The sequence below is a fragment of the Anastrepha obliqua genome, chromosome 3 (assembly GCF_027943255.1).
Source record: "Anastrepha obliqua isolate idAnaObli1 chromosome 3, idAnaObli1_1.0, whole genome shotgun sequence".
NCBI lineage: Eukaryota > Metazoa > Arthropoda > Insecta > Diptera > Tephritidae > Anastrepha > Anastrepha obliqua.
The window spans coordinates 100116338-100144018 of NC_072894.1; the positions used below are offsets into that span (position 1 = coordinate 100116338).

The 27681-nt window shown below is 33.6% G+C and overlaps 1 protein-coding gene across 2 annotated transcripts; it reads left to right on the forward strand.

Moving 5' to 3' along the window:
• The first annotated feature begins 12805 nt into the window (after nt 1–12805).
• LOC129240863 (glutamate receptor ionotropic, delta-1) lies at nt 12806–25825 on the forward strand. Of its 2 annotated transcripts, XM_054876895.1 has the most exons (6): nt 12806–12845; nt 16434–17077; nt 18162–18501; nt 22123–22316; nt 22438–22739; nt 25020–25825. In XM_054876895.1, the coding sequence occupies exons 2-6, from the start codon at nt 16631–16633 to the stop codon at nt 25666–25668; spliced, it is 1932 nt and encodes a 643-aa protein (XP_054732870.1). In that variant the 5' UTR covers nt 12806–12845; nt 16434–16630; the 3' UTR covers nt 25669–25825. The 2 variants fall into 2 exon arrangements, with proteins under 2 accessions (XP_054732870.1, XP_054732871.1); XM_054876896.1 differs by lacking the exon at nt 12806–12845 and having other exon boundaries at nt 16357–17077.
• The last annotated feature ends 1856 nt before the right edge of the window (nt 25826–27681 follow it).

Here is a 27681-nt window from a genome sequence, read left to right on the forward strand (position 1 = left end):
AATTTATTGGAAATTTGAATGAAATATTTCGTCACTTAAGGGGTTAGGCTGCTGTAGCGGGGCAAGAACGCATATGTTGAGAATCTTTAGCAAAGAAATTCGGAAAAAGGCGTTTTATTGTGCGAGTTATAACTTCAAATTATAAAAAAAAAAAAAACAGAAAATAGCACAGTTTTTATTTTATTATTTATTTATTTACTTATTTAATATATTTATAATCTAGCAAGTATAAGTTTTTACAAACTATTTTGATAAAACTAGAAAAAATAAAATTAAGACAAGATTGACATTTCTTTCACGCAGCTATTTTGTTTTTGGTGGGTACATTGATGAGCAATTTTCAATTTATGGTGAGCAAAAAAACAAGAACTCTATTTGTTTTTTTTTTAATAAAAATAAAAATTTTCATTTTAAAATTAAATTGTTTTTGTTTTTCTCCTTTCTGATTTTTTCTTTTTTCTTTATTTAAAAAACAAAAAAAAATTTTTTTCTGAAATATTTTAAAGTAAAAGAAATCTGATGTTTTTTAAGGTAAAAAAAAATTTTTGATTTAAATTCTAAAATTAGTTTCTGATTATTTTTAAACCAAAAAAATTTTTTTTCTGATATTTTTTAAAGTCAAAAAATCTGAGGTTTGTTTTTTATTTTAAAGGTAAAAAAACCTTCTTTTTTTTAGGTTAAACACATTTTTTTTAATTTAAATTTTAAAATTATTTTCTGATTATTTTTAAACCCAAAAATTTTTTTTCTGATATTTTTTAAAGTAAAAAAAAATTTAATGTTTTTTTAAGAAAAAATATTTTTAATTTTAATTTTAAAATTATTTTCTGATTATTTCTTAACCAAAAAAAAAATTTCTTCTGGTAAAGTAAACAAATCTGAGGTTATTTTAAAGTCAAAAAATTTTTTTTGATTTAAATTTTAAAATTATTTTCTGATTATTATTAAACCAACAAAAAAAAAAAAAAATTTTTTCTGATATTTTTTAAAGTAAAAAAAATTTAATGTGTTTTTAAAGGAAAAAAATAATTGTAATTTAAATTTTAAAATTATTTTCTTATTATTGTTAAACCAAAACAAAAATTTCAAATAAAAAAATTTGAGTTTTTTTTTTAAGTAAAAATAAAATTTTGAGGTTTTTTTAAATCTTTAGAAATGTTCTTATAAAAACTAATATATCCGTACTTCCAAGTAAAATGTATTAAAATTTCAAGTTAATCGTTTAAGATTTGTTCCATTTATGAGGTCGGCCGACTTCAGAAATGAAGTTTCGAGAAAAACGCATTTAAAGATTTCGACGCGCTACCCATAAAATTTCAAAATATAGGCATGAAAATGGGTTTTGGACCTTCAATTTTTTTATTTTCAAACTATTAAGCAACCGTTTAACCAAAAAAAAAACATCAGTGGCCTGAAAATGAAAAAATTAAAATGAAATTTCCACAGTGACCTAACCCTTTCAAGAGTGTGAAACATTATGAATTTGAGAATTAACTATAAAGCTAAGGCAACTTTTTATGTTTAAAAACCAGGCAATTATTATTTCTTCATGGAAAAAAATTTAAATTAAAAAATAAAGTTGTTTTGTATTTCCCAAGAAGTTCTGCCCAAAAACTAATCACTGAATAAAAAAAAAACCAAATTAAAAAAAGTCAAAATATTCAAACATTCAAATCTTAAAATGTATAGTATTACAAACGATACAAAAAAAAAAAACAAAAATAAAAAAAATTAAAACCAAAAATCCAGCTAATAAGCAGCACTGACATAAATATACTTATAATTACATTTAAAAAATTTTTGTATTCTAAGTCTAATTCTACGCTTTTCTAATTATTTCAAATTATTCTGATAAACAAATAAGTCTACAAATATTGAAGTATGTAATTGATACGCCATTAGATCGTATTATTGTACAATAAATAAATAAGCACCAAACCTATGAAAGCAAGCAGGCATACACACACACATACATATATACATACATCTATTTGTAAGTATACGCCAGTTCGCATCTTCATTGAACTGTGCATGTGAATGTGGCTGAATTGTCATTCGTCATTGGAGCTCCCGTAATGGCTAAGCAAATAGAATTAAAATTACACATACACACACACACATCCAAATGGAAATTCTGTAAAAGAGATTATAATTTCTGAATAAATTATTAATGTTATGATTACACAATTGTGCACAAAATTATGGCTGTTTTTATTGTATGGAATTGGTTAGCAAATATGGGAATAGGTCCTTATTACAAAAGGGTGGTAGCTGAATATGATAACGGCATAAAACTTTGATTTTAAATGTCTTTATGTGTACTGTGAGAGGAGAAAGAGTTGTTGCTGTAACAGCATAAAACATTCCCCCGTACATTTTTGGTAAATGCTGTTGAAGTGACACTCCTTGGGCGGCTATACAAAGCCTAACCACTATTAATTAGTACCCTTACGATTTCTTCTCATATACACCCCGTTGCAAAATAATAAGGACAGTAAAATTTTTTCTTATAAAAATATACATAGTTTAACCCCTGGTGGAAAGATTTCTAGAGGTGTGGCTATAAGATCAGATCGTTAACCGCGGCTATTAATGATTTTGAAGGAATCAGCTGATTGGCTAACGTCACATGGTTCATGAGGGCGTCGTGATACACGAAAAAAATCACACAGTCTTCGCTCCTGTTGCTCTGTTGCCGTCTGAACAACGACTGATTAGAAGAGCGTAAGAATTCGTGGGAAATGACGTAGCAGACAAATTTTTTTATTTTTTTTTCTTGTTCACTCCTCTCGAGAGCATAGCACCTCGACAAGACATTTGTCTTGCGTTGGTTAAGTTAATCTATTTGATTTCTGGCAGGGTAGGTGATTAGCCTGCCGCTACCAGTCCCAAACTTAGGAACAACCCCTTTTTACTGCTTGGAATGCCATCTGTGTTTTACATTTTTCTGCCAGAAGGATCGCATAGATGGTTGAAAACTTCGCTAAAGCAGACAAAATTACTCTCGCAATTTTACTTCGGATGTTCAAATCTTTTAATCCATAATACTTAAAGTATCAAACTGATATAAATATGGTAATATATTCTCCCTGGTTCATACTATGGCGGAGAGAATTCAGAAGGTGTGGCCAACGTCAGACTATTAACCGGCTGTCAGCGATTTTGAAGGAGCTGATTTTTCTGATTCAAAATGTTATTACTTTGAATGCTGTGAAAAATTATGCTTTCTTTTGCTCAGTAATTTTATATTAAATTTTCAATATGTAAAATGTACCTGATTTGGCGGTACAAGCATTGGGCCAATAACTAGGAAATTTTTACTGTGATAAGCTTTCATATAATTTCGAAATATAGCCTTTGAGGGGTTACATACGTTCAGCAGCGCCAAAAATGCGCTAAAAGAAAAACTGTTTTTGGAAGGAGTAACAATAGAAATAAATATAAAAAAATTCTATACATTGTTTACTAGTACTCAAACTTTATAAAAAAATTGTATCGACTTGTATCATTTCTTTATCATTTCTCCTTGAAGTGTTGATGGATCTGTAAAAAGTAAAAAAAATCTTGAAAATAAAGTGGCAGTTACAGTCTGTCGAGCCGGATTTTTAAATTTTGATAAATTTTGCAATTTATGGCATTTTAAAAAAGTATGCGTTTTACGTCATACAATTTTTTAATAAAAATATCAAAACTCCGGGTATATTTCGAATATTTCAAAAAATATTAAAAACTGTATGAGTAAACATGCAGACTGTGTCGGAAAAAGTAGTTTCGAGAAAAACGAGTTTAAACTTTCAAGTGCCTCAAACGAAGGACATCTTCCTGTGCGCATCAAACTCCTGTCGTTACATTTTCTACCATAACTTTGTATCTATGGGGAATTTTTACAATCGACTTCCACAGAAATACGCCTAAAACTATAAAGAATAATAATCTGTAAAAAAATTGATTCTTTGAAAATTCTAGATGCATGTAACCCTTTAAAGCTACAAAATTTTTACTTTTTCAAATGCAAAAAATTACATAACATATTATTGTCCATCTTTAGCTACTGCACGTTGCTGCGACTACTAACATGCCAGCCAACTTCAATTATTTCTGTGATTTCATCGACATTTTCGGCATGAAGGAAATTGTTTTTAACATCAAAAATGCCTTAAGGGGTTATATACTTTGTGTTGGACTAAAAAATCGAAAAATTTTTATGGCATCTTCTAAAAGTACATCATCTTAAAAATAAAAATCATAAAAATCGGAGCACTAGAACGAAAGTTACAGACCGTGGAAGCGCGCAAATTATCCATAAATGAAGTGCTCGCAAAACTTTGGACGCGATTATCTCGAAGTCGTGTTTTTTGAAGATTACCGTCGCGGTGATCATTATTTATCAAAAAATTTTTGACCGATTTGCATAAACTTTTTTTTAATTATTCGAAGTTACAACCTCGTGAATCAGAACGGTTCACTTTTTAAAATCGTTTTTTTTGGTGCAAAGCCGGTTTCGTATCGAGAACAATTTTTTGGGTAAATAAACCTTTCAGATTCACTGAAAAACATTTTCCTATTGTACAATAATCATTTAATTTTTTTGATTTCAGTTAAGCTGGCGGCCTCCGTAGCCGAATGGGTTGGTGCGCGACTACCATTCGGAATTCACAGAGAGAACGTCGGTTCGAGTCTCGGTGAACCACCAAAATTAAGAAAAACATTTTTCTAATAACGGTCGCCCCTCGGCAGGCAATGGCAAAGCTCCGAGTGTATTTCTGCCATGAAAAAGCTGCTCATAAAAATATCTGCCGGTCGGAGTCGGCTTGAAACTGTAGGTCCCTCCATTTGTGGAACAACATCAAGGCGCGCACCACAAATAGGAGGAGGAGCTCGGCCAAACACCCAAAAAGGGTGTACGCGTCAATTATATATACCTATATATAGTTGAGCTGCTCATACGCTACCGTGATCATCGCAAGCCTCTTCTAAAAAACGGCGTTTCGGGGGAGGGGCGATATCAACAATAAATAATAACATTTTTTAAAATAAAAACACCAAAATGTATTCTTCGAGAGTGACCCTTCAGTATGATATATGCCTCATTTGAATAAAAGTTCTAAAACATATTTAAAAAAATTATGACAATCGTCGATTTTTTCGGGCTCACAAGGTATATAACCTCTTAACGGAATCGATGAAACCAAAATTACACGGAATTAGCCGTTACTGTATCTGCACTCCCGTTATAATAAACACCATTCACAGTATCAGGGGCTTGACTTGCATTTTCGCCTTTATCAAAAAAAATAAAAATGTAACGAATTTTTTGTGTGAAATGTTCCCTTGACAACGAGCATAAACGTTCAATGGTTTGATCGATACTTTACGAGATATCGATCACTACAACCATCTACCGAGAAAATAATGGATTTTTTTCCCCCAAACTATTATTTTTTTCGAGGACGATCGGGTTTCTGTAGATATTAGTACAAGTAGGTGTAAATAAGATTGGGAGAGTATTTTTTTCTTTTCCTGAGAATGCCTTTGTAAAGCTAACTTAAGCGTAGCGCATAGCAGTTACAAAGCTTCTCCTTAAAAAATACAAAAAAAAATTAAATAATGAAACTGGCTAAAACTAAAATCAATAATTGTATGAGCTTCCCTCGAGAACTGGTATTTATTTTAATTTCTCTGCTAATTATTTATGTAGGTCAAAGTCATCTAAGCCTATCTGTGTTGTAGTAATGGCGGAAGAATTTGTTGAATTAATGATAAACGCTCCTTTAGGAATAAATGGCTTGCGCATGAAAGAAACAAGGGAATCATTTTATACGAAAGCAAATATTGCCAACATGCAGGTAATATATGGACCTACATATTATACATACATAAGTATAAAAATATATCTGAAAATAAGTGAGTAAGTTTGTTAACATTTGCCAACCTTGAGCCAGAAAAAATGCATGACAGGTTCTACCCGCTAAAAGCATCTGTGTAAGTATGTGTGTATATATGGCATTTATAAACATTTTAGTGGCATATAAAATGTAATTATGTTAGGTCGTGCATGCCCATTTACTGCAGGAGACGGCGTGGAACCATTAAACTTGAACTTGATTTGATTTTTCGCTGGAGATTATAAGCTACAGGAAGTCAGAAAGGGGAAGGTAGATGTAATAATATGGCTTTAAAACGTGAAAATAGTGCTTAAGTGAAAATAGTTTAGAGTGTGGCATTTGGATTATGGGTTTAGATATCATTTAACTACTGGGGTGCATTGTGGAACATTTGTGGAACAAAAGCAAGACATATACCACGAATATGAGGAGGAACTCGGCGAAACACCTAACAGCAGTGTACGCGTCAATTATTTATTATTATTGTTTTAATCCTTTGGGACACATTAATCACGACCAATTAAATCAAAAAAGCCCGCCTTGATATATGTAATATGTATATGGAATGTTACGCATACGCCGTGTAGAACGCAGTGGCTTTGCTTACTTAAATCATAAGTTGTAATCAATAAAAGAGTAACAAGTTACTTCTTAAACAGAATGCAAGTGTATATATACATATATATAATATATCAATATTAGTGCGGGTTCGGCAGGATTCGAGTTTGAAACCCATTGTGGGCATAATGGACATAAAACAATAAATGATAGAAAAGGTTTTTTCTAATAGCAGGCAGGGTAGGCAAGTGTAAATCTCCGCGTGTATATCTGCCGTGAAAAAGCTACACACAAAAACCATCTGCCATTCGTAGGCGACATAAGACTCTAGGTCCCTCCATTAATGGAACAACGTCAAGCCGTACACCACAAATAGGTGCAGCCGCTTACGAGTGGCATGAACACTTCAGAAGATACCGTGACACCATTGAGGATGATGAACGTAGTGGCAGGCCGTCGACATCGAAAACTGATGAATACATTAACAAAATGAAAGGAAAGTTGAGCAATAACCGCAAATTAACCACCAGGGAGCTGGCAGCTCACTCTTGCACATTGCTTATGGATCCGTTCAGGACATTGTAGTTAATGATTTTCGGTTTGCGCTGTGTTCCTGCAATGTTGGTCTCAAAGAACTTGAATTTCTTGCAAAAAAGAGCTCGCTTTGATATCGCCAAGGCTGCATCCAACCCAACAATCATAATGAGTATGCCACGCCGTCCAGACATCAGGCGAGTGTGTGGAGAGGTACGAATGAACCAAGACCAAAACGATCACGCCGTTTTCAGTCAAAAAAGAATGCGATGCTCAACGTTTTTTATGGATTACAAAGGTATTGTAAATCACCATTTTTTGCCAGAAGATCAAATAGTAATAAGGACTGCAATTGGGCATTGCGAGACATTTAAGTGAAGTACTTCGTCAAAAAAGAAAGGATTTCAGAAAAAACAACTCGTGGATTTTGCACCATGATAACGCACCGCCGTACAGTGTCATCATTCTCCGTGAATTTTTAACTAAGAACGAATAAACATCCAAAAGCCATCGAATTAACCTGTGATTTTTTCTGCTTGATTGAGTCAAAAAACTCACTATGGTTACCGCGTTTTAACAGCTGAAAAGAAGTAATGGAAAAATCGAAGACAGCTATGATGGCTATACCGAAAATAGAGTTCCAATTCCCAAATATTTTAAGAGCTGGATGAAATGCTATATATACCTAAGAGCGTTCCAATTGGTGGGGAGTGCTTTGCAGGCGATAATAATATTTTTTAGGGATAAACTTGATTTTTGAATTTTCGAAACATATTCCGGGAAATTTTGGTTCAAGGTGATATAAACAATCCCACCGAAATCCATGTGAGCTGAATGAGTCATTAAAACAATTTTTCGCTGTTTGTGTTAGTGTCCGGTATCAGTTAGGCGAGGACTTTCTATTGAGGGTAGAAAGTGCTGCCATAAAGATATTTTGTTTTGTCGGGACAGACTAGCAAGTACAGCACTCAGACACAGTTAAGTCCATTGTGATGCACTCTAATTCCCTTTTTAATTTTCTTTAAATCTACTCGACCTCCGGAGAAATCTGAGTAGATCTTGTGGTGTCAAGGAGCCAAGGTGGTCGCTTCTTAATACATCAGTGCAAAAGACCTCAAGCCTCATTCGAGCGAAGGCTGGACAGACGCACAGAAAGTGGTCCGCCGTCTCATTCTCCTCTCCACATGCTGGGTAGAGTGCACTGTCTGAGATGCTTATCTTTTCCATGTGCTTCGCCCATAGAATTTGGCTCGTCATCAGTCCAACGAGCCTCCTAAAGTCCCCTCTGCTTAGTGACAGGAAGAACTGCGACAGTCTGTCGGACATGCCAGGTAACATCAGTTTTGTCCATCAGCAGCCTCTCTCTGCCTGCCAAGCTCGCTTGTGGGTTAGAGTAACCCGTTTGCTAACCGTGGCTTTGATGGCTGAAGAAGGGAGTGGCAGAACGGACTCCAGGCCAAGCAAGTTGGGCTCAGAGCCCATTCTGGCTAAATAGTCAGAGATCTCGCGTTATCCACGTGTCCCGAGACCCATGGTAGCATCAGGCTAATATGTCCACCGACATATTTCAGCCTGGATTTACAGGACTCGACTACCGACTGAAGTGGTTGGGGGGCCCATAAAGATCTTAGTTACATTAAAATCAGAGATCTTCTAAATTGAGAGATTGCCACGTACTTCTCCTCTTAACTGCTTTAACCTAACCTAACAGTCGGGCTTCAATCTCAGTTTATCTTTAAAGTCTGGCAGGTGACCAAGGCAAGTGACCTGCATTATTATTCTCAAGAATTTCTATTTATGACCTGTGCCAGAGTGCATCAAACAGCGTTTACAGTAATATTTAAAACGTGCACAAAATCAACAGATGACCATGACGAATTGTACAAAGGCAAGTAAAATCATACATCTACATATATTTACACTACATATGCAAACAAACAAATGCAACTATTTGCACACTCACTAACACTAATTGCAAGGCAAATACTCGCAGCCGCAGAGAGCAGCGTGGCGTTAAAACTGTTGACCAATTACACATTTATACGCTATGACCGCAGAATATTTTAAATAATAATGCAGCTTAAATGGCATTTAAAAGCAATTTGCAATGCAACGCCTGATTGCTGCTATTGCGATTTGGTGAATTCATATTTAAAGTTCACAAAAAAACAAAACACATTTTTGTATGCCAGCAAACAGATCGTCAGTAAGAGTTGCGCATTTTTTTAATGAATTAATACATACACATTTATGTACATGGGTGATAAACAGTAATCGCTAATGAGACATCGTTAATTATTCACCCATACACGCACAATCCGTGTATGATGGCCCGCGAGTTTTCATTACCTATGCTTACAAGCACAATTCGCATGCTTCCTCTAATAATGGTTGTTCCGTAAAGCGGCTAATAAAAATGTTATGTCCTGAATTATAGCTGAATAATGTCAAAGGCTAACTGCATGTATACATATGTACAAATTTTCAATGCCATGCAATGTGTGCAACTTAAAATCTCTTACTTGGGCGTTCTACAGCGCCAGTTTTCACATCGAACTATGAGCGTGCAGAGTAAATAAATTGTTTCAAAATGTCGGTCTGTGTCTTCAATAGACAACTCACAATTCCATAACTCCTCAAAATGACAACTCACCAGTTTTTTTAGTGCATATATGGAGCAATGTTTAGTATGAATAGCCTTTGTTGCTGGTTGTGCGCTGCCACATATAGTTAGTTATTATTTTGCTACTGTTTGCTTTTGTTGTTATTAATGCATTACTGTTATGGGGACTCAGTCATTTCAGTTCGTATACTCTCTGACCGTTGACTGCTGACCGCTTAATTTTATTTACATTTAGTGTTTCGTGTGCCTGTATCCCGTGGGGTAAACCTGAACTATTAAAATCAATGTATGACCCAGAACTAGTCCCATTTCACCATTAGCGAACCACTTCGTTATTTTGATATTAACTTAGCAGCAACTCAGTATTGTAACAAAGCATTTAATCTCTACCTCATATTTTATAAAGAATTCGCGTCTAAATATTCTTAATGAAATTGTGGATTAGGAAGTAATCTTTGAATCCACTTTTCAGTTGCTTAATCAGAAAACAATTTTATTTTTTCCCATAATTTTTGAGCAATAAATTAGTTTTTCTCCTTTTTTTTTGAAAAACAAACCTAGCTTATTTTATCATAGCTGAGACTATAATCAGAAATCTCTGAAAGTTTCATAGTGGGATTTAATTTTTTTTTTTTGGAAAAATATGTAATTAAATTTTTGAGTAAACACTTTTATTCTTATCTTATTTTGGAGGTATAAATCTCTTAGAAATTTTTTTATTTTTTTATTAATAGCTGAGATTATGCTCAGTATTCCCTGAAAGTTTTTTTAGGAAAAATATAATATTTTTGTTTTAATTTTTGGGTAAATTAAATTTGTTTGAGAAATAAATTTGAGAAATAAATCCCTAAGAATTTTTTTGTTTTTTTCTTTTTAATAGCAGAGAATATGCTTGGGAATCCTAGAAAGTTTCATAGTGTTATTTTTTGTTTTTAATTTGTGTTTTTTGAGGAAAAATGTACCGTTTTCCATAATTTTTGGGTAAATGTTTTTTTTTTTTGAAAAATAAATCCCTAAGAATTTTTGTTTTTTTTTTAATAGCTGAGACGATGCTCCCTAATCCTAGAAAGTTCCATAGTAGGATTTTTTAAATTTTATTTTTGTTTTTTATCGAAAAAAATTAAATTTTTTTGTCAAAATTTTTGATTACATTTTTTTTCTTATTTTTGAAAAACACATCCCTCAAATTGTTTATTAATAACCGAGACTATGCTGAGTGATCCCTAAAATTTTCGTAGTGGGATTTTCTTTTGGAAAAAATTAAGTCTTTTTGTTAAATTTAAATTTTTGATAATTTTTTTTCTATTTTGAAAAACATTAGCTGAGACTGGGACTCTTTTTCGGAATTTTTTTAAATTTTTTTTTCAAAATTTTTTGTAAAATATATATTTTTCTAATTTTTGAAAAACAAATACCTTTTTTTATTTATTTATCCATTAATAGCTGAAACTATACTATTGGGTTTTTTTTTTAATTTTTGATTTTTTATATTTTTTAATTTTTGAGTAAATTTAATTTTTTTTTCAAAATTTTTTGTAAAATATATATTTTTCTAATTTTTGAAAAACAAATACCTTTCTTTATTTATTTATCCATTAATAGCTGAAACTATACTATTGGGTTTTTTTTTAATTTTTGATTTTTTATATTTTTTAATTTTTGAGTAAATTTAATTTTTTTTTGAAAATGCTTAAGAATGTTTTCTTTTTATTTAATAGCTGCGAAAGTTCCATAGTGGGAGTTTCTAAATTTTTTTTTTATTTTTTATCGAAAAAAATTTAATTTTTTTAAATTCATAGTGGGATTGTTTTTGTTTTTTATCGAGAAAAATTAAATTTTTTTGTTAAAATTTTTGGTTATAAATTTTGTTTTTGAAAAACGCATCACTCAAATAGCTGGGACTATATTCAGTAATCCCTAAAATTTTCAGAATGGGATTTTCTTTTGGAAAAAATTTATTTTTTTTTTGTTAAAATTTAAAATTTTTGGTAATTTTTTTTTCTCATTTTGAAAAACAATAGCTGAGACTGGGACTCTTTTTCGGAATTTTTTTTTAATTTTTCAGTAAATTTTTTTTTTCTAAATTTTGAAAAACAAGTATCTCAGATTTTTATTTCTTATTTTTTCATTAGCTGAAACTATACTATTTGGATTTTTTTCTTTTGCCTAATTTATTAAAACCACATCTTTCAGATTTTGTATATATGTTTTTTTAATAGATGATACTATGCTCAGTAATCGTAAAATTCCATAGTGGGATTGTTTGTTTTCGCAATTTGTTTTCTTCTTTTTGAAAAACAAAATGTAATTTTTTTCTTATTTTTTTTTTACTAACAGCACTATTCGTAATTACACCATGCTCAGTAATCTTAGATAGTTCCATAGTGGAACTGTTTTTTTGAATTTTATTTTATTTTTGTTAAAATTTTTCAGTAAATTTCTTTTTTTAATTTTTGAAGAACTATTCCATCAGGTTATTATTTTTTCATTAATACCTGAGACTGGGATGTTTTGGGCAAACATTTTTTACTTTTGGCAAAATTATTTTTTGTCTAATTTTTTAAAACCAATTCCTAGTAATCTCTGAAAGTTTCATTGTGGATTTACAATATCTTTTACTCAATATCCTTACATGTCCAGTCGAAGCAGTTAATTGAATATATTCCACGTTAAAAAGTAGGTCGTGACACAAGTTCGGCGCCAGTTGATTTCCCTGCAATGTTTACCTGCATATATGTATTGTACTTACTTGTATGGGTGCCCGTACCTGTGTGGTAATAGTGTTCAATTGTATTGCATTCGTGCACACATGTAACTTTGTTTGTGTGTAAGATTACAATTCATTTTTAATATTCATTCCAGCCCTTCCATACGTGTATGCACATAATTATAATAATTTCTATTTGTCTTTGTCTTGACTGACATTAGATTTGTGTTGGTCTCCGAGTGGATTATAATTTTTTATGAAAATAGAAAAAAATTGTCATAGATTTCATCCACAGATTCGTAGAACAGTCAACGTCGTGCGATGATGAGAAACGGTTGAAAAGCGGTAAAAATTTTAAATGTGAAAAGGTTGAGTAAAATAAAGCGACGGTAAAAGATTTGAACAAAATCGTTATTAATGAGCTAAGTTTAAGAGGCTTACACTATTTTAAAAAAAATATATATATTATAAAAAATAAATGAAATTGAGCAAGAAAAACGACAGCAGTGCTGAGTCAGCATATTGAAATAATGATTAAGTAATAATAAAAAATAAAAAAAATAATAATTAACTACTTTTAGAAGTCGTTTCAAAAAATACTTATGTAAAGAGAGAAGTAATAAAAAGTTAAAAAAGTGAAAAAATTAAAAATAAAATAAATAGAATTTAACTGATAATTGCCGATTAAAACAAAATTTCACTCCGTTTGGGATTTCTCTAGAAAATAATCAGTTGGTTGGTTTATTGATTGCAGTGCTTTCTGTTTATTTCAGAAGTCTACTCAGGAGGCTTTGTTGCTATTTTCTGTACTCAATGGAAAGGATTTTTACGTAACGGGTCTCAAGCGCAGGGCACAACGCCACTGTGGGCATTTAAATTTAATTCACATATTTATATAGCGAGCTAAGACAAATGCAAGCTTTTAGCCGTTCCTCCTGGTGGATTGACGCTGCTTATTTCCTTATTTTAGTGGCGCCATTAAAACACTTCGTCGGAGTGGTGCCACTAAAACTTCCTCTCTTTCTGCTGTATCTTACCGCATCACACACGTAGTAGGTTCAGGAGGTTCAGGTTTAGCTCACGTTGCTGAGGGTGCACAAACGTGGACGCTAGAGTCGGGAAATGAGTGACAGTTTTCTCGCTATCAGTGGCACATTCTATTTTATGGAAGAATTATTTTTAAAGCCTATTTTCCTGGCGTCCTGTTTCCCATAATAGTTGCTGTAATTCTCAATACAGCTATACTTCATCTACACTGCAAATCTGCAGTAGCTAAATTTCTAAGCTGTCTTGTTCTTTTACATTTTTCAAGGTCGGCATTGAAATCACCGAGAACAACTTTAATGCCGTGGTGAAGGTGCAAGTCTTCTCACTCGTCAAGAGAATTACTGAAGTATCTAGCCCGATTCCTAATTGTGGCCATGCAATAATTGAAGCTCAAGACTCATCAGCCGATTCTTCACACCAGCGCCACAAATTAAACACCTAATTTTGACTACAATATATGCCAATTTTAGTAGGCGCAACTAGTTAAATAAACCTCCAGAAGGGCGATTAGCAAAGTTTCTTCTCTCTTCTTTCAAAAATATTACCTATGATAGGCTTAGGAGAAGCGTCGGTTATTCACATGAATGCGTCTTACGAGGCACTGTATGGGGCTAAATAAGGAAGTAGGTTTACAAAGGGGACTAGTTGAGTGGATCCTGTAAGGACTTGATTCATGTTGTTTAAGCAGGCAGGAAAAATCTTAAGAGATTCAAGTATTTTGCACATTGCCGCTAATCCTTTTAAAAATGGGCTTTTTGTATGCTTGAGTATAATAAGAAGTAAATTGAAAAAAAAGAGAAAAATTGGTGAAAAAAATTCACAAAATTTGAGATTTATTCAATGTTGAAAATTTTTTAAAAGGAAACACTTCTCATAAATTTTTGGATTTCAAAAAACACTAAAGAACTTTCTTCAAAAAGTTGCAATTAAATAGTTCAATTATCTTTAAAAACAAATTTGTTTGAAAGGTATATTTTATCCTGATTTCTGAAAAATATGGATTTTTGTATTTTAAAAATGACAAAAAAAAAAAAAAATTCAACTAAAGAATTTAGTTATTTTTCCAAAAAAATTTTTTTAAGATGCATTCTATTCTCATTTTTGAAAAGTATCACCCCTTTTTTGTTTTTAAAAAACGAAAAATATACGGCAGCCGCCGTAGCCGAATGGGTTCGTGCGTGAGTACCATTCGGAGTTCAGAGAGAACGTAGGTTCGAGTCTCGGTGAACCACCAAAATTAAGAAAAACATTTTTTTAATAACGGTCGCCCCTCGGCAGGCAATGGCAAAGCTCCGAGTGTATTTCTGCCATGAAAAAGCTCCTCATAAAAATATCTGCCGTTCGGAGTCGGCCTGAAATTGTAGGTCCCTCCATTTGTGGATCAACATCAAGACGCACACCACAAATAGGACGAGGAGCTCGGCCAAACACCCAAAAAGGGTGTACGCGCCAATTATACAATATATAGGTATATAACTATAAAATGTTTTCCCAACCAAATTTTAAACTAAAGAATTTAGTTATTTTCCCATAAAAATTATGTAAAAGAAATATTTTATTCGCATTTTTGAAAAATAGTGTACTATTTTAATTTCAAAACCAGAAAAAAATGTTGGTCAACAATTTTCAGCTAAAAATTTAGTATTTCTCCTAATCCATTTTTTAAGAGATTTTTGTTTAATTGTATGTTTAGTTTTCAAGAAACTTTCATTCTTTTCTTCAAATATGACAAAAAAAATTTCGACTAAATAATTTAGTTATTTTCCTAAAAAAAATTATGTATTTTATCCTCATTTTTGAAAATTATCATCCCTCTATTATTGTTTTTCAAGCTTGACAACAAACAATTTTTTTCTTAATAAAATTTAAATTAAAGAATTTAGTTATTTTGAAAATGTTGAAAAATATCATCCCTCTATTTTTTCGACAAAAAAATGCTCCTCAAAAATTTTCAATCAAAGATTTAATATTTTTTCCAACAAATTTTTTAAGATACATATATTTTATCCTCATTCATGAAAAATATCATTCCCTTTTTTTCATAATTGTCAAAAAAATTTTGTTCCCAAAAATATTCTACTAAAGAATTTAGTTATTTTCCCAAAAATATTTTTAAATGCATTTTATCCTTATTTTTGAAAATTATCATCCCTCTATTAATGATTTTCAAAAATGGCAAAATTTTTTTCCTAAAAAAAATTTAAACTAAACAAAACAATGTTCCTGAAAAATTTTCAATTAAAGATTTAATATTTTTTCCAATACATTTTTTATCCTCATTTATGAAAAATATCACCCTCTTGTTTTTTTTCATAAATGCCAATACTAAAAAATTTAGTTATTTCCAAAAAGAATCTTTCCAAAATAGTTTTAAATTAAAGAATTTAGTTATTTTTCCAAAATTTTCAACTAATGAATTTAGTTATTTTAAAAAAAATATTTTTTTTAAGATGTATGTATCCTCATTTTTGAATATAGAACTGCTACTAAAGAAAGAAACATAAAATCTAGTTATTTTACCAAAAGAATTTTAATTATTTCAACTAAACAATTTAGTTAAGATATTTTCCCCAACAAATTTTTTAAAATATGAATTTTAAATTAAAGCAAAAATAAATTATAAAAACGGTAAAAAGAACCGAAGATGTTTTACTTTAAAAATTTCATGCCAAAATTTTGAACATTCAACAATTTTCAACATTCAACATTCTCAAGATTATTACATTTTTTTCATAACATTTCAGTTTGATTTTATTATAATCGAGCCTAATATAAATAAACTAAGTTTTAAAAGAATTGACGACACTGCCCAAAATACTTGGATTCTTTGGCATTGAATCCCTCTATGGAAACAAAAAATTGTTGGTTTCGTTAATCCTTTGGTAAATATAATATTAAAAATTCCACCGATGTATACAGTGCATTAAAAAAGTATCTCATAATAAAAATGCTTGAACTCAACATCTCAAGTGGACTTAAGGCAAATTTTTATAGTTTTTTTCATGAATGTTTTTCCAAAAATTTTAAAACCTGAAAATTCTGCATTCAACAAATTACGTGATTACGCTTCAATTATCAGCGAAAGATAAGTGTGTGCCCATTGACTGCTGAATTTTGGCGCTATGTGTAAATACAAAGTTTTGCTACGGTACAAAATTAAGTTCAATTACTTTTGCTCATTATTAAAAAGCACAAATAGAGAAATAATTTAAAAAACTAATCACCAAAAAAATAAGGAAAACAAAATTAACTTAAGCAGAGTTCAGCGCTCTCGCAATGACCGGCTTCGAATTAATACTTTCTGCAGCACTCTGCCTATCCTGCACAAACCTTAACGATACACGTCTACCCGCTAATCTTATACAATTGGATGAAAATGGTAAAGTGATTACGAAGCTACCCGAATTGGCAGCTGATGATTCAACAGTGGAAGAAGGACTGGTTGAAACGGTTAATTCTATAATTCAGAAGGAACAGAAAATTAATGGCTTAAAAGAGTGGATTAAGGGCAGAAAATTGGTGATTGCCACACTCGAGGATTATCCACTCAGTTATACAGTGATTGAAAATGATACGCGAGTGGGCAAAGGAGTGGCATTTGAGTTAATAGACTTCTTGCAAGAACAACTTGAATTCACATACGAAGTGGTGGTGCCGGAAGAAAATATTATTGGCTCAAGAGAGGATTACGAGAAAAGCTTGATAAAGATGCTAAATAATTCGGTGAGTAAAGATAATAAATACTTAAGTTTTTGAAATGTAGCATATTTTTAACGAAATTTTTTTACTCAAAAAACTTTTTTGAAACTGAAGTGTAATTGAAAATGGCTCCTAGCTTACTAGTGGAGTATGAATATAACATATCGGGTAAAAAGTCCCAAGTCTAACAAAGCAAAACGTTTTTTTTTTAAAGTTAGGTTTATTCACTAACGTAATTTCCATCAAGAACAACGCACCATTCCAGCGCCGCTCTAACATTTCAATACCTCTTTTGTAGAACGATTTATCTTCTGCCTCAAAAAAGGTTCAGTTTCAGCGATAACCTCTTCAGCGCTGCGAAATTTCTTATCGGCGAGCATTTTTTTAGGTCTGCGAACAGCTAATAGTCGCTAATGCCAAATCTGGCAAATACGATGGATGTGGGAGGAATTCGAGGTTCAATCCATATAGTTTTGGCATTATTTGGCTCAGAATCATCAACACGTTCCTGTTTTGAGCAAACGCGGCACCCACTTTGAACAGACCTTCTCACAGTGCTGATGCAATAGAAAGCCAACACGTTCTTTTGATATCTTTGCGATGCCAGCAAACTCACGCAACTTCACTTTTCGATCATTCAATATTACTGCCTTATTTGGGCGTCCACTGAGTTGTGCATGTCTTGGTCACGTTTGAGCTCAGCGAACCATAGTTTCATTGTTGTTTCTGATGGAGCGGAGTTCCCATAACACTTTTCAAGCCATTGCTTTGCTTGAACGATATTTTTTCCCATCAAGAAGCGGTGTAAAATCAAAACATGAAATTCTTTTTGATCCATTGTTTTTAAAATATAAAATAACAAAAGTAGTGCACAATAACTCACGAGCTAAGAATAGAATATCACGAATTTTTTGCAGCTATCTTTTTACAGCTAGTACTACTATGTGTTTGGCCCGGGGTTTTTTAGTCCATGTGTTATTTCTATATAAATTTTATTTTCAGTAATAATCACAATCAACCTCATAATTGCCATAATTTAATGCTTGAAATTGACAAAATTTTAATTAAATGAATTTTTCTTTTTTTTTGCGCGTGCAATTTTCCATAGGAAGCAGATGTAGCTGCAGCTTTTATACCCACCCTCAGTGAGCAGCACAGTTTCGTTTTCTACTCGTCAACGACTTTGGATGAGGGCGAATGGATTATGGTGATGCAGCGTCCACGCGAATCAGCCACTGGTTCAGGTCTGATGGCTCCATTCGATTTTTGGGTTTGGATTTTGATTTTCATATCCTTGCTGGCGGTTGGGCCCGTTATTTATATGCTGATTATATTACGCAATCGTTTGACTGGTGATACGGAGCAGAAACCCTATTCGTTGGGCCACTGTGCATGGTTTGTGTACGGCGCTCTGATGAAGCAGGGCAGCACATTATCGCCAATTGCAGGCAAGTAACTGTGCTGATGATGGTTTGAGTTAGGTAATACTCAAGTTTAATGAAAAATATATTCACGTCACAATTTAGATGTAAAGATGTAGAGTTTTTAGGAAATTAAAGAGACACAGAACTTTAACTGAAAGAATTTAGTAAGGACAACTTGGAACTAGTGACGCCTTAGGCTCATTTCATTGATTTTTTTCAAAAATTTATATTGGTTATTCTAGATATTTTCTAAAGTTTAACGCTTTCTTAATATAAGGAAAACTTACGGAGATATGGAACTTTAACTGAAATAATTTAGTAAAGGACATCTGGAGTGAGACTTTAGGCTCATTTCACTAATTTGTTTTTCAAAAACCAATTATGGCTTTTTTAGATTTTGAAATAATTTAGTAAAGGAACTGGAACTAGTGATATCAATATTGGTTTTTCTTGAATTTTTCTAAAGGTGAATGCTTCCTTAATATTGTGTCAAACTTTCAAGGTAATCTGAGGAAAACTTACGGAGATATGGAACTTTGACTGAAAGAATTTAGTAAGGGACAGTTAGAACTGATTGATAAGTTTTGGCTATTTATTTATTAATTTTGCTACTTGAATTATTTTTTTATAAAAATATAGTTTAAGAACCATATAAAGCAAAGTTTCGGACTTTAAGCAATGTCTCGGACTTTAAATTTGTAAAAATGCGACAACATTTTCATCCCAATTTCAAACTTTTTACTCAGAATTAAAAACAAATTCGGGCATGCAGTTTTATAGATCCCAGAATTTTGGTACAATGAAGTGCAATTTTGTCTGCTGACGGTGTTGGGTTTTTTCTTCCATACAAAAGGAGGTGGAGTAGAAGGTAAATGGAGAAAATGCACAAAAATCAGTGTGATTTTTGACCTTATTAAAACTTAGAATTTGCTGTACCAAAATTTAATGATCTATAAAACTGCATACTTGAATTTTTTCGGATATTTGATGAAAGTTTGAAATTTTGATAGAAATGCGCCGAATATTTACAATTTTTGTACAATGTTTGAAAAATATACATAACATAGGTACCTGCATAATTATTTATTATTATATATAAGTATAAAATTAAATAAAATTAAAACATAACCCAAGAAGTAGTCCAAACTTGTCAATATATTGTGCACACTTTCTTTTGACGTTAACTGTATATGTACAATGGCTCAATAAAGAGCTCGGACATATTCATACATATCATGCAGCTTCAAATTCAACATTTTTGTGGGAAAGGCAAGTTAAATATTTTTTTCTTGTATTTTTCTATTGGGTATTCAAATAGGATTTTAAAAATGGTAATAATAATGTACAAATCCATTATATATATATATAATTTTGGTTTCAACGAGATTCGAACCAACGCTCTCTCTGTGAATTCCGAATGGTAATCACGCACCAACCCATTCGGCTACGGTGCCCGCCATTACCTCCTTGTTATAAAAAATGTATTATGCAGCATTCGCAAATTTGGTGCCAAAAATTAAGTCGGACGTCTGGAATTATTACGATTGTTTGGCACTTGAAAACGGGGAATCCCACAATTAATTTTCTCTCGGTAGAACTGTGCAAAGAAAGAACTAAACGTAATAAATTAAATTAATTAAAATTTCAGTCGTGTTTTATTATATAAAAGTCCAATTTATAAACATTAGACAGCGTAGACAAAGCCTAATTGAAATCAGAAATTTAATTATCAGTTATCATGAAACGGTTGAAACCGTTTGGGAAATCGCAGAAATAGTGGATAGACCCCGATTGACTGTATACGTAATAAAACGTTTCAAAGAAACAAAATCTATGGAAAATAAAAAGAAATCGGGACGACTAAAACTGTTTTCGGATGCAGGTGAACGGGAACGGAGGATAGTGCAACAGATTAAGATAAATCCAAATTTGAGTACTCCTAAGCTCGCAACAGAAGTCGCCCAACACCTTAATATTAACTGAAACCCTGAAAGTATACGTATAGTGTTGCGAAATAATAATTATAATGGAAGAGTTGCATGAAAAAACCTTTCATCAACGAGAATAACCGACACAAGAAAATAAAACTCGCAAAGCATCTTGGGGATAACGATTTAGAGTTCTGGAAGCATGTTTTATTTACAGATGAAAGCAAGTTTAACATATTTAGGTCAGATGGACAATCATATGTGTGGAGAAGACCTAATGAAGTGTTGCTGGTTTACGTCCTACAGTTAAACGTGGGGGTGGATCGGTAATGGTATGGGGTTGTATGTCCGCTGCTGGTACTGAAAATTTGTGCTTCATTAAAGGCAATATGGACCACAAACAATATCTAACAATTATGAAAGAAAATTTGGTCCCAAGTGCTGAAAAGTTGGGAATTGAGGACAGTTTTCAGTACTATCAAGACAACCATCCCAAGCATGAGGCACTTGATGTCCGTCGATGGCTTATGTACAACTGCCCCAAAGTACTTCAAACACCTCCACAATCTCCGGGCATCAATGTAATTAAACATCTGTGGGCTCATTTGGAAAACCAAAAGAAAAAGCATGTTATTAAAAGCAAGAAAGACATAGAAGATGCTATTAAAGAAGAAGTGGGGGAAAAAGATCCTTTAACATGTAAGAAGCTGGCTAAATTTATGCCAAGAAGACTAAATGCTGTGAGAAAAAATAAAGGCTTGCCGACTAAATATTAATTATATTGTTTTTTCTTAAGGGGGGGGGGAGAGGGGGGGGGGGGGTAAGGGATAAACGCTAAAAAAAACACTTTTTTCATGAATTTATTGTAGTGAAACGGTTCAAGTCAGTTTATTAAAAGTTGTTGCATAATATAAAGTAATATTTCAAGAATATTTGATAAAATTTTCATGTAAAAATATTGCAAAATGAGTGAATGAGAGCACATTTACGTAGACGTCTTCTCAAAAATACATTTTGCAGTAGTCAGCATATCTCAGCGTAGAATCATCTGAAATCAAAAAAATCGAATAATTTAGTTAAAGTATGAGTTAAACTTCCCCCCAACGTTTATTTTGACGATTTATTTTCATTTTCAGCCATTTGGTAGTCGTTTGAAGTAAAAAGTGATTTTTGACGAAAAAATGCCGCCATTTTGTAGGTGTAAAACCACCTTAATATAAAAAAAATGGCGAAAAAAAACGTTGGGGGGAGGTTTTTTATATGTAAAATATGGGTGCAAAATTTCAAAAGGATCGGTTGAGTAGTTTTCAAATGCCAATGACTACGCACTTTAAAAAAAAGGTTCGAGAAAACCGCGTTTAAAGTTTGTAACGGACTACGCGCGCAACTGCTGCGTCTCGGCAGATGTTTGAGGCGGTTCGGCTTTATGCTCTATAACTTAAAAAGTTTTGCTCGGATTGACTTAAAATTTTAGCACGGTATTTTTGAAATGTTTTACTACAATAACATGCAAAAAAAAAAATCGATTTTTATCCTTTTATCCCATATTTTCATGATTAATTTTGGGTGATATAGATTTAAGTGTTTATCGGCTGTCATTAGAATATTGACTTGCCTAGATATCAATAAAAAAATGTACCACAAATCAAACGCATACATGAGTTAATTACTTCTATATTTGCTCAATATAAATATATTCATTTTCTTTTTCATGCAGATTCAACACGTTTACTCTTTGCCACCTGGTGGATATTCATTACGATATTAACTTCATTTTATACAGCCAATTTAACAGCTTTTCTCACGCTATCGCAATTTACTTTGCCCTATAATACCGTTAGCGATATACTATACAAGAATAAACATTTTGTTTCGGCACGTGGTGGCGGAATAGAGTATGCCATAAGAAATGTAAGTATGTATGCACATACATGTAGGTATCTAGGTAAGTTGCCGAAGGGCAGGAACAAATGGTGTTTATCCATAGAAAGGGAAACAAATCCATTCAAAATTTTCGTTTTAATTTTTCTAGACTAACGAGAGTCTCTACATGCTGTCGAATATGATCCGCAACAATCATGCTATATTTTCGAAGAGCTCGAATGATACTTTTAATTTGCAAAATTTTGTCGAAAAGGATGGCTATGTATTTATACGCGATCGGCCGGCTATTCATCATTTACTCTATGCCGACTATCGTTATCGAAAAACTATAAGCATGACTGATGAGAAGCTGCACTGCCCTTTCGCCATGGCTAAGGAGCCTTTTTTGAAGAAAAATCGTTCCTTCGCTTACCCGATTGGCTCGAATTTGAGCGAGCTTTTCGATCCAAAGTAAGTTGAAGTATTAAGTGTTATACACGATTTTTTTTTTCATTTATGTGATGCCGATATACGTAAACTGTTGTATAAACGAGCTGGATGAGCTTCACCTGAAATATGTACATAGCTTTTAGTTTGTGTGCACTTATTATTCAACTACCTACACGGAGATAGATTAAGCTCAGTTGCCTTAGTCTTCTACTTTTATGCTATTTTTAGCTGCGGCTTGCCTTAAAAATTTATTAACACACATGGCCCATTACTTATCTCAATTGTTGCCTAGTTTAACGCTCTTTTTAGTAACATAAACTATTTACATCATGAACGTCGTTAAGCTCATACAGTTCATTGATACTTTATCTCTGCTACTCCGCACATTTCTTGTGGATCTTCGATCCGATGCAATTATTCGGTGGTATCCATAGAGAAATATAAGAAATACTTGCCTGCATCAGCTGATTGTTATTATTCTTCTCAATTTCCTCTATACATAAAAAGATAACAGAGTTAACTTGTCCTTTACCGCCAAACATTCCAAACCGCAGCTGTTTATTTATATCAAAATCATTACTATTCTATAAGTTGTTTGGGAGGTAGTAAATAATGTATAGCTTCTTCTCACTATTCTCGTCAGATTTGAAGATTTTACCTGCATTTACCTGTGAACAATTAAATAGGCTGAGCTCCGGACTTTGTTTGGGCAGATTTGTGCTTCCTAATGCTTGGTTGAATTTTAATTTCTACTAAAAAAGACTAGTACATTACATTAAAAGAGTTATTGGGGGGCGTAAGTTAAAAAGATATACACTTCAACAAGCAAAATTATGACGAAAGGAAACGAGTGCGGTAGATGCTGCGAAGTTTTCCGTAAATTGGTTATCCTTCTACTCCTCTTTAGTGGAAACTAAGTTTGGAAGTACTTTCCGAAGAGGACTTCTTTAGAAATATTATACGATCTACGATCTACTGCCATGCTAACCTCAGGCTACTCTTAGAAGCAGCTTCTTTGTCGAAAAGTTCACTCGTTAAGTTAACTCGGGAGTTCTAATCGGAGAAGTGTGAGCTGGAAATTAGATAACTGTTTGTACCTGAAAGGTTATCAGGTTTCAGATGCTAGTTTTTATTAAAGGCTGTAGACGCTTAAATAAATAATAAGATGAAGTATAGTGTTAAAAATTCAGGCCTCATGAACAAACTTCAAATAATCTTTCTCAATCATGATACTCAACTTCCTCTCTAAAGATATGTTAAATTAGGTTATGTGGTTGCTCATGAGAGAGATCAGAAATCCAATCCATGCCGTGTGATGAAAAAGGGGAGGAAATAACAGGAAAGAGAGCATAGGGGGATGGACATTCAGAGTTTTGAAAAGCAAACAAAGGAGACCGAATGATTACTAATCACGATTGTATTCACTGCAGCATGCTAGTGATGAAATTCATCAGATGGCTCTCTAGGCCTGCTATATCTGCCAGGCGTAGTAAAAAACTGAGAACCAGGTTTTATAAACCTTAGCTTCCCGAGAGTAGAATAGCTAAGAAGAAGGTGCCAAGATGGCTCCATTCATGTTTCGGATAGCCTCCGCAAAAAGGGCTTGGAGTAAATAAGCTGAGTCCCACAGCATGTATACTTGGCGGACAATATCCAGTAAGAGCACCCAAAAAATTCAAGTGTTCAAGCTGTGGTAACTTTAGAAGTTCTCTTGGGCACACCCGATCCATCTATGGGTTGCAGGTGGTGTAGTTGCCTGAAGATATCGCTGTGTTGATGTAAAGTTCATCTTTCCAAGAGCAGAATACAGCTAGTCAAAGGGACTCCAATCCTCTTATTTTGCGGGTACCCAATCTAACTATTTTATTTGCTCTACAGTTTTCGTGATGTCTTTATGACCAAGTACCTAAATGAGACCAATTTCAAAGAATTTGATGCGGTCGAAAGGGAGGCAGGCATTCTCGTACAGTTTCGAGTGCACCATCAACAAACGTAGCGCCCTAATTCCCGCTTGGCTGTCCGTAGCAGCTTCTTTGATTTAGAACTCTTTGCAGTGGTTTGGTAGCTTGAACTTGAGCTTGATGAGGAGTTCCGCGCAGAATACACCTTCATCAATCCTTCAAGCCATCTGTGAACAGGTTCACCTATCTGTAAATGCTGCACCCCGCTCACTATCTGTTTTTTTGAAAATCGAGTGCCTTAGATTATTATTATTCCTATTACTTCACAATCTCAGTTCCTACCTTATTCGAGTTCGTATTTTTTCTTTTCATTTAAATAATGTCTATAACTCTATTTCAGGCTCCTCAACCTTGTCGAATCCGGCATCATCAAGTATCTGTCATCAAAAGATCTACCCAACGCCGAAATATGCCCACAAAATCTGGCCGGCACAGAACGTCAGCTACGAAATACCGATCTCATGATGACCTACTACATCATGTTTGCCGGCTTTGTCACTGCTGTGGTTGTTTTCTTCACCGAAATCTTATTCCGCTATTTGAATAGCCGTCGTGAGACTAGCAAGTGGGCGCGTCATGGTATTGGACGTACCACCAATGGACTAGCGGTGCATATGCCACGTTGGTTGCGTCAGCTGGAAATAGATACCGACAAAAAACGTTTGACTGCTTCATCCTCGGAGTCGACCATCACACCGCCACCTCCTTACCAAAGCATCTTCAGTAACAATCATCGTCATAAACATCATCCCGATGCGTCTCATCTGGGTAAGGATGGCGTTTTGAATCCTTGGCGGCATCATGAACATTTCGGTGGTGGTGGGTTTTTGGGCAATTACCAGATGCCAGGTGGTGGTAATGCAGGTGGTGTGCGTCGCTTAATTAATGGCCGTGATTATATGGTATTTCGTAATCCAAACGGTCAAAGCCAGCTGGTACCGGTGCGTGCGCCCTCAGCAGCGCTCTTTCAGTATACTTACACTGAGTAGTAGCGGCGATGGAGTTAAAGAGGAAAAAAGTTTCTCTACTATACCGAGAGGATTAAAAGCTGAACATAAATGCAGCCAGCTGCATGCATCGAACGGCTAAGGATGTACGGAACTAATGCTGAAATATTCAAAAGTAGAGATCCACTTGCTTTGTCTAATAGCGTAGAAAGTGCTTGAGGAAAGGCCTGATATCTGATTACGGCTTCAAAAAGTAGTCGTATAACTAAATACGTATAAAATAATACCCTTAAGTATATTTTCGTAGTTGTTGTTGAAAAGTGTAGCATATTTCCACTCATTAACACATACCTTCCCTGTTTTCAAAAGTTTTACATTTACATCGATTGCACATCTCTCACACAATGGGACCAAGAAACAATAAAATATGTAAATCCTAGTTGCATAATAAAAACAAATGATAAGTTTTAATAAAAATCTGTATAAGAACGTCTGCAACTTTAATTTTTAATGCAGTTGGTGATTCGCTCGGGTAAAAGCTGTCTGTAGCTAAGTAAAAGTGGCAGTGGGTCTTAAACCAACTCATTTATCCCGTTACCGATCAATTGTGATACCACAGTAGCAGTTCACCTGCTACTCCTCGTTAAACGATTTTATTTTAAGTGTAAACCCATTGATCTGGCTGAGACTTATATTTCTAAAATCATCAGATAGAGAAGATGTCTGACAGACTCTTCCTCCTCCTCACTCTTGCAGTTTCTGTAATAGTCAAAATGAGGTACGTTCAATCTTTAAGCCGGTCGACTTAGGAGACACTATGCTGTAGTGTGTCCACTGACCGACATTTCGTCCTAAAGGACCTTTTGTATCCTGTTACATGTTTTAGAAGTAGTTAATACTCGTCCTATTGTCTGGCACTACTTCCATTATATGTATTACACCTGGTTCTATTTAACACAGATGTTCTCTGCCTCAGGTTGTGAATTGGCTGAAAACCAAATTCTTTTAGTACATTTTCTGCTTTACGGGAAAATTTCAGAATATCTGCAATAGGAGCATTCTTGATTTAATTCGGATCCAGTTCACCTCGATGGAAGGCGTGCAGTCTTGTCTTTGTCAAGGCAATACAGTTGAATAAGATATGCTTTGCGGTTTCATCATCCCCCAGACAGAGTCTGTTTTTTATATTCTTCTACACTCCACTCGGGAGCATAAGGCCTCGACAAGTCTCTTCCATTGTACATGGTTTGGGCTGTTGTTTTTGCCCTGTCCCATGTAATGTCGGCATCTGCTAGCTCGCGCAACATCGACCTTCTCTAAGTGATCTTTGGCCAGTGGGTCAAAGCGCTATCTGGTAGTTTTCTTAGCGTGTGACCTATCAATGATAGACAGAGTCCTTGCAGTGGTAATGTAAGTAATAGTGACCTCCCAGAAAACCACTAAATTCCTGATGTTTGATTTTGGTAAAAGGTCTTATACGCTTTTTGGCTAGACGGAGTTCTTGTGTGACTTCCCAATGGGTTGTTCTTTGAGTATTCTCCCAAATATTTACCCTACATTTAGCTTCTGCCCGGCTGATACCAAAGTGTGGTTCTGAACCGTGAAAATCTGTTGCCGACACTATGTTATTACAACAACGTTTTACTAAAGATGGCATGCACTCACAAAGACCCGTCCTCTACAAAAGTTGCAAAGTTGAAAGATGAAGAATTCATTTAACACGTCCACGTCAAAGTCTAGAGTTGCTGTCGAAGCGACTCAAATATTTGAAAAAACGCTTTTTCCCTACTATCGCATCTACCTCCATTAAGGTAGAAGTATCAGACATTCTAAATCTCGTCTAGAATAGAGAGTGGTTTAGCAAAACAGTATTTTGAGTAGTCAAAGGAAACCAGGTTAGAGGGATATGCCTCCTATCGGAACTTACAGAGAACATTCACAAAGGCTAATTATGCCTTCGGGTGAGGGTATGAAATTTCCCCATACTCGTCATCAAAACTGAATTCATATATAAATAAAATATGGTACCTTGACCTTGAGTAGGCATGAATCAAT